At 41.5% G+C, this 19,896-nt stretch overlaps 1 protein-coding gene across 2 annotated transcripts in view; it reads left to right on the top strand.

Moving 5' to 3' along the window:
• Nucleotides 1-5,213: 5,213 nt before the first annotated feature.
• tafa1b (TAFA chemokine like family member 1b) overlaps nt 5,214-19,896 on the top strand; it is a 108,355-nt gene continuing 93,672 nt past the window's right edge. For both annotated transcript variants that reach the window (XM_079342322.1, XM_079342321.1), the window contains exons 1-2: nt 5,214-5,881; nt 8,086-8,222. In XM_079342322.1, the coding sequence (XP_079198448.1) occupies nt 8,099-8,222 (124 nt within the window). In that variant the 5' untranslated portion in view covers nt 5,214-5,881; nt 8,086-8,098. The remainder of the gene's footprint in view (nt 5,882-8,085; nt 8,223-19,896) is intronic.

The raw sequence follows: 19,896 nt of genomic DNA, 5'->3' as shown, positions 1-19,896 counted from the left end.
CCGCCTACTGGAAACAAGGATAAACATTTGTTTGCCAAAATTTGGTCATGTTCATCAGCATACATAAATATGCCTGCACACCAAGCAGTAATAGGGATCCTCTCATATAAATGTGCAGTCATACAAAAACATTTCATTCATTTGCAAATATACAGTTTAGAAAATTGCAAGGATTATGTATTGGAGATGTGGTGAAACTGTCATGACGGTTTAAAAAACAAGGAGGGTGGGCCAAATTGCAGAACAAAAAAAAAAACAGAGACTAGCCTATATAATAATACAGAAGGGAAACATGGAAGAGGCAGACCTTCATGTGGATGGCCTGAAGGAAGGGCGCAAGGCTGAAATAGATAGATAGATAGATAGATAGATAGATAGATAGATAGATAGATAGATAGATAGATAGATAGATAGATAGATAGATAGATAGATAGATAGATAGATAGATAGATAGATAGATAGATAGATAGATAGATAGATAGATAGATAGATAGATACTTTATTGATCCCGAGGGAAATTCAGGAAAAGTTCAGGAGGGCGGCCAGGAGGCTGACTAAACGCAGGTAACAGTAAAGGACGGCGACCCAGAGGCCAACCACACAGGGAGAAAAGTTGAGGGGGGCGGCCCGGGAAGCCAACCAACCGTGGAGATCAGGTCGGGTGGGCGGCCAGGAGGGCGGCTTGGTGGGTACAGGTGGGCGGCTGGGAGGCCGACCAGTAAGATGAAGGGACTCTAACAAGGTTGCAGGGTCTCTAACAAGGGCTCAGGAGTCACCAGAACCTCCATCGAGGGCGCAGGAGTCCTTGTCAGCAGGGCCTCCCACGAAGTCACGGGATTGGGCATGATCTCCAACAAAGAGACAGGAGTTGGCGGAGCCTCCGACGGAGACTTGAGAGTGGGCAGGACCTCCAATCAGGAGGTGGGAGTGGGCAGGGCCTCCAACTAGGAAATGAGTGTTGACAGGGCCTCCCATGGACAAACAAGAGATGCCAGAACCTCCCACGGAGAAAGAGGTGTGGACAGATCCTCCAGCGAAGGATTAATGTCAGTAACTGTAACTGTGCTATCAAAATAATGAAAGTAACTAATTCTGTTACAAGTTACCGCAAATAGTGGTGGTCATTACTGTAAAGTGCTGGTCATTACTGTAATGCATTACTTAAGCCCTGTTTCGACCAAGCAGTTCAGTTTGGTTCGTATCGGGACTGAAAGCATTTTGTGGCTTTTCCATAGACCAAAGCCGGGAAAGATCCTCAAATTACTGACCCATACTGTCCTACTTTTTGGTTCCCTTCTGTTGCCAAGAATATCAATCCAACCCTAAAAGGTGGAGCTAAACTCTGCAATCCATTGATTGGAGGTGGAAAGAATCGTCACTTTCCATGCAACAAGCCCGCCATGTTTAAATACACAATCGATTGTTTATTCGGCTGTATTTCTCCTCGCGGCACAAAGCCTTTTCTGAAACAAAGCTTGATTGCATTTTTGAAACAAAGAGCCTTTACTTTCATTATAAAGCTAATTTTTTATAGTAGTAACTAGTAGCCAGATAAGAGAAGCAGTAAAGACAGTCCTCGGCTTGTAGAGTGGCTGACATGCTGTTGGCAGAGTGAAGGCAGACAAGACAAGCAAACACATTAAACAAAGCAAGAGAGCTACAGCGAGCGGGTCATTACAAGAGTCACAGGCGAAACGCAAATAAGACCCCAATGCAAAGACAACATACAGGATGTGGCAGATTACCCCTGAAAGCTGTTAACATGTAAAACACTCTACACTGGTAGAATGGTATGAGGTCACTGCATGACCATATTACTGCTTCAAATGATGCATACGAATAGAAAAGGTATGCAGACTGCGCATAACTTAACTGCACCTCTCTACATATATGGTCCTATTTAGAAAGTCTAAAGTGCATGGTGAACAGTCATCAAGGGCATGTCTGTCTTATTCTGATGTGCTCAATGTGGGCACAGAGGGAGGTGCAGAACTCAACATATTTGGGTTATGTCTATTGATTATACATGTTTGAAGTATTAGCATGGGTATGTGTTTCAGCCTTTATTCTTAGATCCGGCCCTGGCCAGCACTTGTACATAACCTCACTTACAGGCCACTGTATGAAGTATATTTATGCTTGGATTCAAGTTATCACAAATCATGAACAAATATTGCTTTTTCAAACACTAACTTCATTTATTCCTAAATCTTGACACATTGATAGTATCAAGAAGGGTCTAATGATAACTTATGCTGAGAAGGCTAAACATCAAAGAAACGCAGGTCATAAAATGGGTTTAAGATAGCGCCCACCACATCACATTCCTTCTGGTTGATTTTGAGCAGCCCAACAAGATAAAATTGAAAAGTGTGTATTTTCATTGTTACAACAATTTGCTTTGCAGAACTATATACTGTATGTTTGAACACACATCTAAATGTTTATTCTCCCTCACATGTTGTTCTGAAAAGGAGCAGCTGACGATAAAGCCTGAAAGGTTTATTTGTGGAGAACTGTGTATCCTTAAGCCTTATCTGTTAGATTTAAAATTCCAGTGTTACAAATCTACAATATCTTCCCTGTCAGGTTTCCTTGGTAATGAACACCTGTGAGCAAAAGCCGGAAAAAGGATGCTCTGATAAATGTGAAATAAATTATTTCTTCAGATCAAGCCCCCCCGTTTCATAAATCATTTTCTTCCCTTCACCATACACCACTGACCAGGAATTGCCGCTGCATACTTCTTCCAAATGAATTCACGCTTCCTGCATTAATCCTCACTTCTTTTTAGTTATTTTCTTTCTCTCCTTCTGTCTCTTTTTCCCTCTGTCATTCTGCCTTTATCTGTGATCGTATGTTTATGGAATGGGAGCCTATTGAAAGGTTTTCTAACACTACAAATCTGTCCATAAGATAAAATATGCCTGGCAAGCTCTGGTGAGATCTGTTTATAGTACTTAGTTATTTTAATGGACATTGCTCGATATTTAAAGGAAAGCAGAACGCTGCTGTAGGTGGGTGGATTTGAGGGGTTTAAAAACATTATTTTGGTACTGCTAACAGATGCATAATGAATCTTGTTGGCTGCACTGGAAGGAAGATTCTTATTACCCAGAGGGAGAAACACGAAGAAAGAGAATGACAGAATGAGAGGGAAACACAGAGAGTGAGAGCCACATTGGCAAACGCTGCTATTTAACAGGGCTGCCCAGATCCAAACACAGACTTGGCCAGTGATTGGTCGGTAGTGGTTAGGTCTTGGCAGGGACAGCAGCGACAGCTGTTTGGAAATGATGGAAGCCCCTGAGAAAGGAGACAGGAAAGAGTGGGACCACGACAACAACCCAGAATTACTGCAAAATTCAGTTGTCCCAGACAGTTCTCCCAACACAGCTTACACTGATGCAGAATGAAAAAATTAAGAGACCCCAACAAATCAACAAAAAGGAACAATTAAAGATACAAATGAGGGACTTGTTTTGTCACTGCTCATTGCTGAATGGAGCGTGTAGTAATTGGTTGCCTTAAATTCTCCTCTGAGTTTGTGGGCCTTCTTTCATTTCATGGCTTAATCTCAGTCCAATGGGACTGATCATGAAAACGTTTAACGCACAAGACAAAATGAAATTCGAGCGTAGATGCTATTAAAGCTTACACAAAAGGACATATCAACACGCACAAATAAGCCTGTTTATTGGTAATCAACCTTTTTTGTGCATATAAAGCCTGACAGTGTAGGAACACTAATCAATGTTTAATTAGTCCGCAGTTCCTGCTTCATGTGTCTTTGGTCACTTAACATGTGGTGTGTTTTACTCAACAGAGATGGAGATGGCAGCTTCACTGTTCATAACTTCATTCCTGTTAGATTATTGCAGATCTGTGTGGATACAAAGGAAAAAACTCACCAACGTGTGTGAAAGACCACCACAGGCCTCCTATTTTCAATCACAGGAGGACACCTCTGCTAACAGCTACTATTTTAGCCACTCAGGTACTCGCATCACACTTTCAGTAATCCAACAGAGGGAATAATAAATCCCTTCAAGATATCTTCCTCTATTTTTGCACACTGTATTTTTCTATGTTCAGCCCCTCTCTCCCCTGCAGATCAGAACAGCAGTAGAACTGTGCACTTCTGACCGTCAGATCTCACGGTGGCGTGTATGAAACACGCATGAGGTGGTAGCAGAGATGTGATTCAAGGCATCTTGAATCACAGAACAGTGACCAGCCATTGAGTGTGTTAACCATCTTTGGATATTCCACCCACAAGATAAACAGACAGCAACAGCCAAAGATGATTTTGAACAGATAACATCTAGTATTTTGTCACAAAAACTATCTGGATATTTCTCATCAAATTCATCTGTCTGCACTGCCCCGCATGCAGCAATACCATCCTCACCGTCTGCCAGGAGCGCCTCAGCTGTGCTTTGTTGTGAGCAGCATAGGGTTCATTTCCTATAAAATGTCAGACAGTGAGTGAGTCAGCCATGGCAGGTTGCGTAGGATTGACATAAACTGTAAATCTCTGATTTACAGTGATGAGGTAAAGATGAGCTCCTCCATAAAGAATGGAAACACACATTGTTTTCACTTGCCTGTGTGGCTCAGTCACAATGGAAACACATGTGCATAATACACTCACACAAACACATACAAAAGACAATAGTTGTTTCCTTCAACGCCATGCAGATTTGGTTTGGAAGAAAGTGACAGAAGCTGGCACTGTCAGGCAACTGCTGTGGATGCAGTGGTGGGAAAGCTAAAAAAAAGAAAAAAAAAGTGTGGGGGCAGTGCAAACAAGCCCCCACAAAAACAGGTAGAAAAGCACAGCTGGCTCGTGGTGGATAATATGGTGATTGCAGAGATCTGATGAGGCACTCTGCCTTCTATTAAAAGTGCAGTGCTGGGAGCATATTTCTCTCCCACCCTTCAAACTCTGCAGGGCGATGACTAAAAGAGGCACATTCAGTCATCTCCCCCCCTCCACACCCTCTCTAACTGACACACAAATGCGCGCACATGGATACACTCAGACACATTAAGAGTGAGCTGAATGCTGCGCTCACATGTGGATGGGAGCCTGGGATGTACAGGGCTGGGTTAATGAAGCATGCTTAATTTACTGATGAAGTCTTGATGTAGAAGAGGGCAGTCTTTGCTTTAAGACATGTGATCTGACTCTCTCTCAGCCCTCTCTCTCTCTCTCTCTCTCTCTCACTCTTTCCAGCTGGGCTTCATTGTAATACACACACACACACACATGCACACACTCACTCAAACACCCAAGCACGCTCTCTCACACATTCGCTCAGGCTCTCTCACACAGACTCTCTACTTAGTGCGCTGGAGAGAGGACTGAGGCTCACACTATCAGCAAAGCTTCTCAATGGGGGGACGCAGCCAAGAGCAGACAGAGCAGTCATTCCACTGGAGTCTTCCGCCGCATGCGTGAGAAGGAGACGACAAGTAAGGGGGCTAAATTAGCTCCCTGTCATCACAACAGAAGAGTTCTACTGACGGAGCAGAGACACAGGCTGAAGGAAGGCAGAGAACAAGAGATCTGTGATCGCGTGTGGCTGATATAGCAGTGACATGATCAGCCTCCCATTCTGCCCAGTTTGTTACTTAGACCCCAGGCTGTTTTTTCTCTTGACTGTTTGCACTGGGAAGTGAGGAGCAGGAGTCCAGAGGACAGTATTGAGGGAAAAGAAGAAGATTTCAGCCCCCCTTTTTGTGTGTTGGTAAGCTTATCTGGGACTGGAATTTCAGGCGGGAACCCCTTGCTTCAAAGTATGGATGTATTTAAGACAGAGGAGTGAGTCTGCAGTGATTCTGGCTGAGCTCCTTTCCTCCTGACCACACTGCTCAGGTAAGGGTGTGGAACTTTCGAGGTATAGCCTTCCTCTGCTGTTTTGGGGATGTAATGGGTGGGATGGGGTGGGGTGACAACCTAATTTTAGGAGACAATACTGCGTGCTGACAGACTGAAAATGGGACTGTTTTTCTTCTGCATTTAAGTAGTGACAAAATGAAAACACAATTCTGCCAATTAAATCCTCTAATCATGAGGACGTAAAAGACTTTAAAACATGTTTTACATTGGCCTGGTTTTTGCCAAAATGTAGATGCCTGAAAAGTCAAAGAGTTCACTAAATTTGAGTTAAAATGCGTTTGGAAAAGAAGAGGCGTCTCATTCCCCTTTCCTGAGTGGTTATTACTATGGTTAATAGCGTGGCAATGTGTATCCATGTGTCTTGAAGTTGTCTATAAAAACGAAGTGAAGGCTGAAAGCCACAAATCGAGGCTAATCTTCTAGAATCACGTCTCGCGTGGCGCAGGTGCTTGGGCAATATGCTCCAGTCGGTATTGTGCTGTTTTAGGACCGCATTTTCACTCTCTCAGGCTGGACTTTCCAGTTAAGCGTAGAGGAGCTGTGTCTCTCGTTTTACGTGACAGAACAAAACTCAGTAAACTGCCTGTGGTGTATTTTTCGGTTTCGCCAGGAAGATAACATGGATATTTACTTAGAAGAAGCTGTCTCGCGCTGAAAAAAATGAGGCTACAACAGTCACTACAAGAGTTCTGTTCTGTTTTTCTGAGAGCTGTTTTTGCTCTGAACTTCGTCTGATATGATGCCCACGCTTGTTCGCTTAATTTAATGTCTGCTGTGCGCCTTCTCCTCTGGTAAAACGCTGCTGGTGTGAACCACATTTGATTTTCGGCAAGAATGCCTCCCGATAACCAGGAGCAGCTCACAGTCTCTGCGCAATATGCAGTTAACCACGCGAGCGCAACGACCCCTCTCTGAATATTAAGTCAGCTTTGCGATCAGAAACACACTGTGGGGTGTAGGAGGGGAAAAAAAGAGAATGAAAACATATCCAGTGGACTAGTTCACATTTCCACCAAACCAGCTGATTAGTCTGGATTTCGCTCAGGGGTGAGGATTTACAACGTGCTGTTCATAATTATATGCTTACTTTTGCCTGAATATTAAGCAGTGTCAATGTCACACAGGGCATAAAACACCCGTGGCCGTATCCAGTCTTTTAATTGCTTTAATCTCAGTTACACATCTGAACACAAATTTGATTTGGAGAAAACAAGCAAGCAGTGGCTTTGGTGCCTTCTGGATACAAGTTACTCAATCACACCTGGGTGATGGCACATTCATGTCTATACTGGTGTTTAAATGTGTCCCCTGGGTTTGAAGTTCATATTGAAGAGACTCACTGGGGCTCCCTGTGCTCCACAACGTCATGCGTAATTAAGATATTGTAGATCCAAAAAGGAGCATCAAATTCACACCACTAAATCATATCCACACAAGAAACAGCCTCTGTGAAAAATGACACATTTAAAACAATTGCAATCAGTTCCTAAATGATTTTGATATCAGATACATTCTTATCAGGTGAGCAGTGTGTGGAAAGCTATGAGAAAGTTAATGAACTTTGCAATTGGTTTGGAAGAGATGATGTGATGCCTTCAGATATCCCACTCAGGTTCTGTGAGGAGATGAGCTCCAATAACACCTGGAAAGGAGGAGAGCATCGTTTTTTTTCAAAGAGAGCTAAGGCGTGTCTCCATATGCTGGCCTTCAGCAGCCATTAGGCAGTCGCTAAACAAGACTGCAACACAGCCGGTTGTTTTTTTAAATTGAAATCTTTTCGAACCTTTCAAAACAATCCTGGCTTTATTGTTGCTGCTGATGTTAATGGAGTTGTTTTTAAACAGCATAGGTATGACCTTAAATAGACAAGCATTTCATTTTTAGTTTTCATCCACAAGTCTGTTATTGCCAAACATACCTATCTTTTGTGCTAGAGTCTGTATTCTTTTTAAATCTAGATTTTTTTTTCTTATTTTATTTCATACATATAGTAAAACTCTCTCCCTTTTTTGTATAAATATTTATGTAACATAAGCATATCACAAGTGGAATAAGTACATCTTTGCATCCTTAGTGTTTTTCAGTAAACACAATGTTTGTTTTGTAAAATGTTACGTGCTGTAACTCATCTCTGTTCCTGTTTCCCTGCTGTGCCTCCCCTGCTGTGTGACGCCCTGCAGACCCGGCCTCACCATGTCCTGGTTGTTGGCCATGTGGATTAGCCTGGGCTTCCTGCTGCTGTGCCAGGCCACACTCTACCAGACCATCCAGCAGCACCATGTGGCCCGGCCCGGTCGCACAGACATCCTCACCCTCGGTACGTGTTTGTCTTTTGTCACATTTTGGGTTCACAGCACATGCGGCGTTAACCGTGCGAGCTGCTGCCCTCTGAAATGGGCAGCACTTCTCAGCTTTGGCTGTTTGAAGGCAACAGAGAGAGACTGCTGCAGTATGTCAGAATGATTTGCCACAGCGTTGCACTGTAACACGATGATTCACCATGCTCACAGTCACACAGGATGAGTAAAGGGGAGGCAGCTAATTGTGCTTCTAATTACAGGTTACCTACTTATAGTTAGTCAACCTCAAATCTCAAATTCCATATGAATTTGGTGGTATTAGAAGAAATCTGTAGTGCAGATTTCTATATCTATTTCCCTGGCAGTGCTGTACAGTGCTGCTTAAATCTGAACATAAAAACCCTGCTCGACAAAGATCCTCTTCAAACATTCTTAGTAAGCTGGTAGGGAGATGAATTGTCTATGCAGTGAAGAATTCTTTACTTCACCCTGAATCTTGCTGGGAGACTGCTTGGAGTAGGACAAGCTGTAGGCAAAAATCTGTGCTGGTAGCCTAGGGAGCTTTGATCACTGTGGCTTAGATGGAAATGACAATTATGTTTCCCTCTTTTGCACTGGAAATGTTTGGCAATTAAGCCCGGTGCCTTCTGCACCGTAGGGTAAAAGGGGAAGATAGATGCAGAGGCAGATCTTAATTCTCTGATTATCGAGGAGCTTACCAGCAATGCTTATGGTTTATGTGGGAGTGTTAAAGGGAAGGCATACCATTTCTTCTAGAGCAAAGCAAAGGCTTTCTTTAAGCTTTTAACAATGAGTGTGACTCCCATGCTGAACCCTCACAGAGAGAGTGAGGCTCTCTCTCTACAGAAGCCAAGCGGCTGTTAAACATTGATGCTATCTTCTGCTTGGTTCCGTGTGTGTGTGTGTGTGTGTGTGTGTGTGTGTGTGTGTGTGTTACATTGCAAGGCAAAAATAAAGTAATTGAAGCACAGCAAAGGGGGGGGAAACTCCTGAATTGAATTCTCCATGCTTGTGTTGAACATCGTTGGCTTTAAGCAGCATGTCAGAGAGCTGGCTTTCTTTTCTGTGGAACAGCTGACACATGAGAATCACAATGATAGAAGGAAAAGTTCTTAAAGTATCCGAGTTGCCATTAATTGGCACAAGAGGGTAAGGGATGAGCGACACAGAGCTCTGAATGAATTCTTAAAAGCTGGCTTCCAGTTTTTCTGTCTTTTTTTTTCTTTTTGACTGGTTGGCAAGTGGAGCTTGGTGCCAAAGATGTACAAGCAAGTGCAAGGCTCAGTAAGTGTCTTTTGAATAATGCAGCGGTCCCAAAGGGCTGGAAGGGGAAAAATAAGAGCCCCACTCCTAACCAACCCTCCCTCCTCCAGCTTCAAGCACCACCCTCAGCGTATATCTAGAAGAGATATCCAGGCAAGGGATAGTTATGGGTGAGAGTTCTCTGTAAGGTTTCCTGTCAGGCAAATTGCACACTTACTACTTACAGCTCTGAGGAGGGTGCATGCTCCCACAGTGACCAGCATTTTCTCACTCAGGCTATTACGGTGTGGCAATTTTACAGGTCTTGTGGGGATACTAGTACTGTACAGAACAATCAACCCTGAGAGAATGGGAGGTTACAGAACTGAAATGGATAATAAACACATAGTTCATTGACTTGATCTTCTTGGATTTCATTTAAGAGGCTGATTTAGGCCAAAGCACCAAAATTAAAGCTGCAATCAAAACAAGATGTTTTACAGTCCACAGCGTTCACACTGCAATACATACAAGTCATTTACAGCAGTATTTGCTCCAGAAAACTTTAAAACTCAAACAAATCATGATGGATGACGGCTGTAATTGGTGCTGACAATCATAATATGAAGCTATGTAGAGGTATTTTACCATCTTAATCTGCAGGCTTCCCAAGGATAAGTGTCCGTCACAACCAGGCGCTGGAAGTGAACACATGTCTGTTTTTCTTTCATTTCCCTGCAGCTCCGCGACTGTACAATTTACTGAACATCATGTGTTTTTTTTTTTTTTTTTAAGAAGATTAAGCTGACATCAATCTTACTCATCCATGGAGTAGCGTTAACCGATCTAACCAGAACTGCTCTCTCAGAATTGAAATGCTATGATGAATATTTGAATTAGAATTGATTTTATAATTTGAGAGGCTCTCTGGTTTCATTGAGGCCAGAGCCCTCAGATATAAATAGATAGGGCTGTGTAGGACGTAGCAAGGAAGAAGAAAAAAAAGGAGAGAGATGTCTTGCCTTGTAGAAATCCATTGGCTTTCATGCTTGGCAGTTTTTCTGTAATCAAATAAGGTATCTGTGTCTCAAAGGGAGGTTGAAAAGATGTGATATACAGAAGATTAAGTTGTCATATGGTTGATGATCGCTGGATATGAACTGTCTGTGTTGATGAGCAGATTAATCTAAAGTGTTTCACATATGCAGTTTATTTACTGACTGATGCAGTTTCTGCAAAATAACTGGCTCACAAGATTGGTGAAGCTGTTTTCCTCCTACTGTACTGTCAACAGTACAGTTATATGTCTTGAAGGGAAACAGGGGTTTGGTATATTGCAAGAAACCACATCCTGATATATATTTATTTTTTGTATTTCTTGGCATGCAGCCCGGCAGACTGTCTGAGTGGTACAACAATTCACAAACCATCCCAAGAAAAATAAAGACAAAGACAAACAGACTTTGGGAAGTAAGGGGAATCTGAGGAGAGGAAGTGAATGTCATGTTAAGCGAGGTGCAGATGTAGTTCTTCAGCCTGTTGATGCATTTAACGCCGTTTGAAAAATTGTCTAATCTGCCTTCTGCAACACTGAGCTGACAGTCGATCACAAAAAGAAGATATAAAGTTTTAAGTTGTATTTATTTATTTTAAATGTTTCACTGACAAATTGGTGGAGTCACCGCCTCGAGCTGAGATCCAGTAACAAGTTACCTTACTGCCTCGTCACCTGTTCAGGAAGCAGCGCCTGCTTTCCTTCCCAAGAGCCTTTGCTCCACACAACCTCTCCTTTGAGTCCTGCTTGTACCGCCGAAGATTGATGACGGCCTGATTCTGGGCAGCCAATTCTGGTCTCTCAAGAAATAATCCACTACATTGACAGATGAGCCGAATGTGACATGACACACATACATACACACACACACACACTCGTTCTGCTCTGCTCTCTCCCCACCTGCCAAGACAGTGAGCAAGAAGTGCTCATTGCCAAGGCTGCTGCTGCACAAAACAGGCTGCTCATGACAGCACATAGTATTGGACTCAATCGTAAGTCAGTAAAAGTGAAACCAATTTACATTGTCAGTGCATTGCTGGCAGGAGACAGTGACGATTTGGCACGTCTTTCTTCATGTGCTCCCTTAAAAGTTGTCTAGTCAGTATATTTAAGTTATGTAACAGAATTAGTGTATTTAAGTATAAGTACAGTCGTCATGTTCATAATGTATCAATACCCAGAGGGGCAGTCTGACTATAACAACTCTTGAGCTCTTGCTTTGTTGTATTCAGACTCTGACAGGGCAAATAAAGAGAGCCTCAGATCTAATAGAACAAGATGTTATCTGTTCCAGGTGCAGCGGTAAAACTAACTCCACACTGTCTGTAACACTTTGATGGCAATCTGTTTTTGTTTTGATATAAAACTTTTTGTTTGACCATTTTTGTGTCATCCATAATGACAAGGCTGTACAGTGTGTGTTGCACTATTAGGGGTACAGTGCTGTTTAATTAAGTGCCTATTATACAAGTTACCTGCTGTTGGTTTGAAAACAGAACATAGTCCAAGGCTGGACTTAAATGTGTGAACTTTAAATGGCAGACAAATGCATGCCGACTTTGCATGTACATGAAAAATACTATAAAGACAACTGCACAAACGATAAATTAAGTGATTTGGTGCCGTGGAAGGAGAACTGATTTGAAAAGTCTAAAAATGTCTCAACATATATGACTGAGAAGTATTTTAATTGGCTGATTATTCAGTGTGCCACAATGTCCTAAGAAAACATGCAATTACTTAGATTAGACAAGAAACATCACATAGTCAAAGAGCAACAGCCAGTTCAAGGTTTAATGAAATAAGAAACTCTTCCTCTGCTGTTCTAAGTTGTGCTCAACTTCAGCTATATGTATCCATTGAAGCTCCAGTTCTTTAACTAAAGATCTGAGGATCAGGGTTTCCTGGGAGAGGAAGCCTGACAAGATACTGGGTGCTGAAACAAACCTTGAACTTAATTTAGAATTGCCTTCTCTGTAAATTAGGATGGAGGTGGAGGTCTGGAAGCTATACCCACTCTGAGCATGGATTGATTTTTTTTATACCTCTTTTTTTTCTTTCCATCCCTGAATGATTGGCTGCTTCACATGATTGATGATTTTTCTCGCAGTGTTTGGGAATGTTTGAAAATTATCCTAACTGGCTCACACCTGAACGCACGCACTGCATTTAGCTCAACATTAGTGGCAGGAACACAGTGAACATTCACTTTTAACCATGTCCTCATCAGAGAAGGAAATGTTCTTGCTACTCCACTTCTTCTGCCGAGGTGTAAGAGCTCTTGTGATACATCCATATTAGCCTCAGAAATCGCTTCCTTCCCTTAGTGTTTTTGTTTTTGCCAATTAAACTGTGTGGACTAATTAGAGGGAGAATTGATGGAAGAAAATTAAATTATAGTCACTTGAATTGATGAAGTCTGAGTCATGTAAGTGGATGAAAAGGAATTCTTAGAACCGTCTGGCAGCATTGACTCATGTGGAAACACTGTAACATATAGAATTAACTGCCGATATAGGCTTTACACACACACCCACATGCACACACACACACCAATCATATTTCCCCAGGTTGTAGAAATGCCTTTTATGTCATTGAAGTAGGCATGTGTTCTTTTAATTTCTTTATTTTTAAATTGGTGTTCATCGTGTAAAAACTACTCTTTAAGATCCTAACTCTTGGGAAATAAATGAAAAAAATATTTATGACGAACATTGGATTTGAAACATACATTTCCTGAACATGGCATCTACAAAGCCTGCCAGCAGAGAAACAAAAATCCCATAATGCACATTCACATGAATATATAATTGCTTTGAAAACTGGGCTTTGGTAGGGAGCTCATCAGCGTTATATGATCCCACTCTCTATCACACAGCATGTCCTTCGAGGTAATGAAAGCAACCTTTCTAAAAAACTAGGCAATAACTGGCTGATCATTCAGGTGCCGTGCTGTTCTCTCTCTCTCTCTCTCTCTCATGAACGGTCTCTCTCTCTCTCTCGTTTTGCCTGGCCGCAGCCTGCCACTCCATCCTCTCGTCCCCCCTCCCTCCCTTCCATCTCCTCGTCTCTATCGGCCCCTCAGACGATTTGTCATGGATCAGATGAGACAATTTGTCATGGATTAGTGCACTTAAATGTCTGTGTGATAGTGGAAGCAGTCAGTGGAAAAGCTTAGGAATCCTATTACACTGCGTTTTATGGCCGGCAAGAGGAGGAGGGAGAAGTGGAGGTTGAATTGGCACTTTCTATAGCCCGCGTGCCATTTCTTGACTTTTTCTCCTCACATAATCAGATATTCACTTAAAGGTGAGCTTCAATGATGCATCTCAACTGAGAGAGTAGATCAGAATTTAACCACTTCACCACTTGCTGCTTTAGTTGACATTAATTGCTTGTTTGCTGTTCTTATTATATACTACGCGTTCATTCTTTTCCAGTTCAGAAGCAGCCCTTAATATAATACAAGCGGTAAATCAGTTTATCAATTTCAACCCACAGTAATTATGGCTATACAAGCTATAGCTAAATATCCAGATAGGTGATTAGTCACCACCTTGACTAACTTTACATTTTAGACACGTCAGGTAGACACGTCTTTGAGTTGTAGGTGAGTAAGCAAGGCATGCTAACGTTTGTGGCTGCAATCTCACCAAACAAACAACCTTATTAATGATTGTTCTCAAACATAATGTTTCTTCCTATAACATTTCAACATTTTAGCACTTTCCAGTAGTAAGTAGTGTCCAATATAGAGTGTCAGTCATTGATTTAAAGGAAAAGGTAACTTGGGAGCGCTGATAGCCTTGCGGTGAGGCTATTGTCCTCATAGCTGTGGGTAAAGGCAAAAGGCTTTAGGAACTTTAAGAGTTGTTTTAAATAGGATAACTTAAACATTCGCAAGAAAGTCTGGTTGTAGTAAGAGTCTTTCCATCAGTTACGCAGAGCCATCTTCATGTGTCTGAGTAAATCAGTGATCCCAAACAAGTTACCTTAGACTTCTTGGGCTAAAGGCAACACTGTAAAAACACTGAAGGTTATGGTTTTGCTAACTTTTCCAAAAAGTGAAAAGATAACCAACTGTGAGCTGAGTATAACGAGCATCAGGCACCCCACACTGTGGTTGACACAGCAATATTGGTAGAACATGTGTTTTGATAGAGTCCCTATAGAGCAAACAAACAAGGAGTTCACAAGTGGCCAATTATGATGTTTGCCGTTTGAAGACCCCCTACTGTTTTTTAAGTGCCACTCACATCTGTGAATGAGTCAGTGAGAAATAATAAGTGCATGTCTCAGTGGGGAAATAGATTTAGATTCACCTGTGGCTAAGCTGCCATGTCATTAGTATTTATTTGCTCAATGGTCTTTCTCACCTCACGCCTTGCACTGCATGTACTACTTTCACTCCTCGAGTGTGATAAAATGACAGAATAGATCCTTCCTTCATCACTGATGATTGTCCCAGACATGGTGCAAAAATTCAATTTAATACCGGGTGGATCATTCCTCCAATTATTTCTAATGAGCAGAAAGTATATAAATAGACAAACAAGTTTCACAGTGCAAAGTGTGTTCAAACATCCCATCTATCTAGCTGCACCTTGGGTTACACATTTGTGTCTCAGGGTAGTCTATTTTCAGCTGTATATTTTAGAATAGACTGCTATTTGTACTTTTTCTACCTATTTCTTCAGCCTAGCTGCTTTTTGTACATCCATATCATTTTCACTAAAGAGAGTAGCAGGAAGTGACTGTATCATTACCATTTTTATATATACAATATCTTATGCAGCTTTTCTGTCGCCTCTGGACCTCAGTAGCGTCTCACCGAAGTAAAAAAAAAGCTTGCTTATGTTAATGGGGTAAAGAGACACACTGGCAGGTAATTGTGATGCAGCAGAGCTACTTGGTGGCATCATTTAGAACCACTGCAGGGGACAAATGTTACTCATTGAGTCCTTTGTTTGCAGTAGACTCACTTTTCAGTGGCAAGTCATTTACCCAGTGGCAATCAAATAAGGTTTTCTTAACCATGCTGCAAATTTTCTTTCTAACACTGCATTTCTTCAATTTTCCTCCAAGCAATTATTGAGAAAGCTTTTCTGAGATGAAAAAAAAAAGTTAATCTGAATCTTGTTTCCTGCAACACAACCTTAACGTAACACTCTCTGTAATGACCATATCACTGAAACTGTAAGTGATATGGCCAAGTTAAACAACCAGCTGTTTTAATTAGAGGATGGATTACAACAAGCATTATCACTCTCCAGAGTGCAGACGCTTTCCAGTTGAGTAACCATTTTGTCCGTTTCATTTATCTTTTCTGCAAGTGTTTGATAACTGCATTTGAGAAATCAGCACTAACACTATGTTTATCTATATCTATCTATCTCTACAGATTTCATAAATCCAAGAATATCCCAAAATCGATATCAGTATCGGCCTTATAAAGTCCTAGTTTTAATGTCTCCGTTAAATTCACTTCTGATATAAAGGTCAGATAAATACTGGCTTGTGCCATCTTCAGGGTGTGTGCGCTTGTTTCAAATGTTTCTAGCGCTTTGAATAAAATACTTTATATACTTTTTAAACTACCCTGAGTGCCTCGGCCGTGATCATTGAGACCAGCGAAGAAGAAGTTTTCCTCCAGCTTTACTTTAAAAAGTATTTCCTTCCATAAGCACTGAAAAAAAAGACATTTAAGCCTCTGAAATATTTGCAATTATTTCTGTTCAATGCATCTGTATGTATAAGTAACAACTGATCACATGTCTATTGGGTAACAATCCCACAATTATTGTGGTTAGAACACTTTTAGATTTCATCTTGGTGCTTTTGGTTTAGTTTCCAAGTTTACATTTATGCTTCATAACAGTCTCTCGTTATGTTGATGTTGGCTAATAGGCAGCAAAAATAAATGCTTTGATAAAGCGACTATAACACCTTGTATCAAACAATACACAAACAAAGGAAGCCACTAATGAACTTAACTAAGCCTTCTTTGATGAAGAGCCAGATTTGTTTTTCAGGAGCTGATGAGGACCAAAAATAGAGCGATGGAGATTCATCCTTCATGGACACACATGTCAGCAAACCAGTGGCATGGTTAACTCATATCAATTAAAGATGTTATCACATGACATTGTTGATGCACAGCTCAAAAATTCTTCCCTGCTATGAAAAAATAACTTAATATCCCTGCAATGTTCATAAAGCACACCTTTAAACACACTCACATCTCACTAATATACTCTGAGAAAACTACTTTATGTTTGCATCTTCTGGGTTTCAAGATTGTTTTCAGTCTCCTAATAACAGCACATTTGGGATCCATGTATATTTAATTTGATGCTACAGTGACTTGCTTTCTCAGTGCTGCCTAGTGAATCATTCATTCCCCTGACAGGGGACAAAAATGGATTATGGTGCTTGGAATTATGGAAACAGAAATCCTCTTGCTTGAATATGTCCCCACCTGTCAGAGGAATGATTGAAAGTCCGTCTAAATTTTCCACCCGGGGTGCTCTGTCAGCATTAGCTGAGCTCTATTTGTCTTGTCTGATGTGTCTCGCTGACTCTATGTGACTGAGGCAGCGCCGTATTGTCTTATTACAGCTTTATCCGACAGCAGACCCTATAATAATGAAACTTAGGTTGAGATGTCACAGTTAACTGTTCATCATGGATATAAAAAAAAAATACAGAATACAACACATGAGATGGACATGCACAAATACCTGAATATAGATCAACATTTTTGCATTTTTCTCTACTATTGTGTGCCTTGTATTAAAAGTACCAGTCACTTGCACTTTAGATGGCAGGAAAAGTGACAGATTGTTGTAAAAAAAAAAAAGGGAGATAATTAGTATTCACTGGCCCCACAATGTGTCTTCATTTGCCACACTACATGTCAGGTATGGTGAGCATGGCTCGATGCCCTCATACCTCTCTGCTTGTTTGTTGGCCAGGAGAGAGAGAATGAGGGACGATGTGGCACCTGCATGTGTCTGTCTGTAGCCTAATGACCCAGTGGAGACTTCTTTCTCACACAAACTGTCTCTCTCCTCACTTTTATGCTCTTTATCTTAGTCATTTTCCGGACACCCTGTGTTCTTATTAGCCGTACAGCTTATCTGCCTCGGGTCTTATCCCAATCTTCTTCTTCTTCTTTTACTCACTAACTCCTCAACACGTCACTTTCCTCTTTAGGCTTGCCAAAAAGGACACATTTAGCCTCAGTTATCTCGGGAAACTGAGCAAAGTTGGCAGTGTGTATTTGCGGGGAAATATTATTTAGAACCTCAGGCAGCCAGTGTAGGATTTTCTCTTTCTCATCTTACGTCCCAGAGGTTTAAGTGGTATGAGCGACGGAGCTTTTCCAACAAAAAGACCTTTTGACCTGCTTTTTGTAAGTTTTGTGAGTTGAGTTTAAATGAGGATTAATGCCTGCTCTGAGGAACTTGTTTCCCTGAGGACATTGGTGGAAGAGTGAGAACGTTATACAGTACATATGTTCAAAATAAGAGGTTAACGGAAGCGAGCTGCAAGAACTGAATACCTTTCCTGCACAGTGTCTTTGATCTTAACATCTATTCCACATCCTTGTGGATTTCAGCCCTCTCAGAGGCATAAACTGCAAAGCACACATGCATGATAAATAAAGAGCACTGGAACTCTACTGAAGAATAACTGGATCCCTCACCTCATCTTTATCATAATAATGTTTTCTTTGCCCTTGAAGAGTTGAATCCATATCAAGGTTTTGGAGCTCAAATTCCCTCATGAAAGCCAAACAAAAATAATCAGTTTATGTAATCAAGTTGCTGCGCTCTTACTTAAGGACAACTTGGTTGAGTCCAACTACCAAACTATTTAATGAGGAACCAGGGGAGCTGAAGCATTAGGTCTGTCCCCAAAAACCAATCCTAAAACAAACCATGCATGTTAAGGCCCATTGGTGAGCGGTCGTCACCAGAGTTTTTGCTTTGTTTCCAGCTCCATCACTACTCGCCAACCCCCCTCTGCCTGTTTTTATTTATTTATTTATTTATTTTTATTCTCTCTCTCAAAGGAATATCTATGATTGGCTGTTTGGAGATTTCATTTAGCCCATCTTGAGTTCTTGGCCACAGGTGTGGGAAAGCCCCTTCTGCATGCCGCTGCCATGCTTCCACCCATTAGTGCGGTTTCTCCTTATGTGTATGTGAAGGTGACGTGAGGCGAAGCCACAGACGGTCTTCGTCTCCAGTCTTTGCCGTCTACCTGAATTTGGTATGGACAGTCCAGTAATGACCCTGGCACACAATGTAAAATCATCCCTGTTTTTGCTGAGTGCACGCCTTGCGCCACGCTCACATCTCGACACCAGCCCCCCCAATGCAATCAAAGCATACACCTTTGATTTAAGAATGAATAAACTACGGGACTGTTTTGAGATACACTCAGAGGAGTAAGCCGCATCTTTGTTTAGCTTGGATATTGCACTTTTTTTTTCTCACAGACTACACATCAGCAAGATGGCAGACACTATTGCATTAGTCACAGTCACCAGTATTATTTATTCTCTATTTCACACATTCACCTCCTGTCTCATATCACGATTGATGGGATCACATGATGTTAAGATGTTAATAAATATGTGGCCAATCTCACTTTAGCATGCAGTTACAGCTTCTCTGAGTTTGCTAGAGGAGCTGCACTCATCCTGACAGGGCCGTCACAGCAGACCGGGTCTCTGTGCAGCACCATGTTGCTGTAGTGATGTTATTACAGTTTTGGATGATTCACATGAGAGGGCAGGCAGGCAGACAGCATTTTTTTTTCTTGGCTCTTCAGCAAATGAGAAATGTCAACCACAGTTGCAGTCGGGGCAGGCCTGAGGGGGTACATATTAGAAAAGTTGTGACTATTTGCTCCACTCGAGTAACGTAGTTGGCTATACATACTGCAGGATATGGAATTCAATAGGATGGTGGTATAGAAATACTGAAAAAATAAATAGGGAGGTAAAAGTGGTGAAGAATATAGAAGCCCCTGAACAAGGATCATTGGAGCGCTAAAATAAACTATGGCAAATAAAGTCTTTTTCTGACACTTTAAACTTCCACTCTAAAGTTACACAGCTGTGTGCGCATCTATATATATGTGTGTGTGTTTGTGTGTAGCCTTGTGTGTTTTATTACATTCTGTTCTGGCTTGAGATGTGTGAATAGAAAATGTATCTTGAACCCTGTTTTAGATCGTACCTTAGGTCTTTGATAACCTGGTGTTAGATACGTGTCATACTGCTTCACAGCCTTCCTGTTCTTATAATAGAACAGCTGTGTATTTTTTCCTCAAACCTTCAACATATACCTCTGTTTGGTTTT

The sequence above is a fragment of the Symphodus melops genome (assembly GCF_947650265.1).
Source record: "Symphodus melops genome assembly, chromosome: 4".
NCBI lineage: Eukaryota > Metazoa > Chordata > Actinopteri > Labriformes > Labridae > Symphodus > Symphodus melops.
The sequence above is the reverse complement of the archived record's forward strand: the minus strand, read 5'-3'. Positions and strand labels throughout refer to the sequence as shown.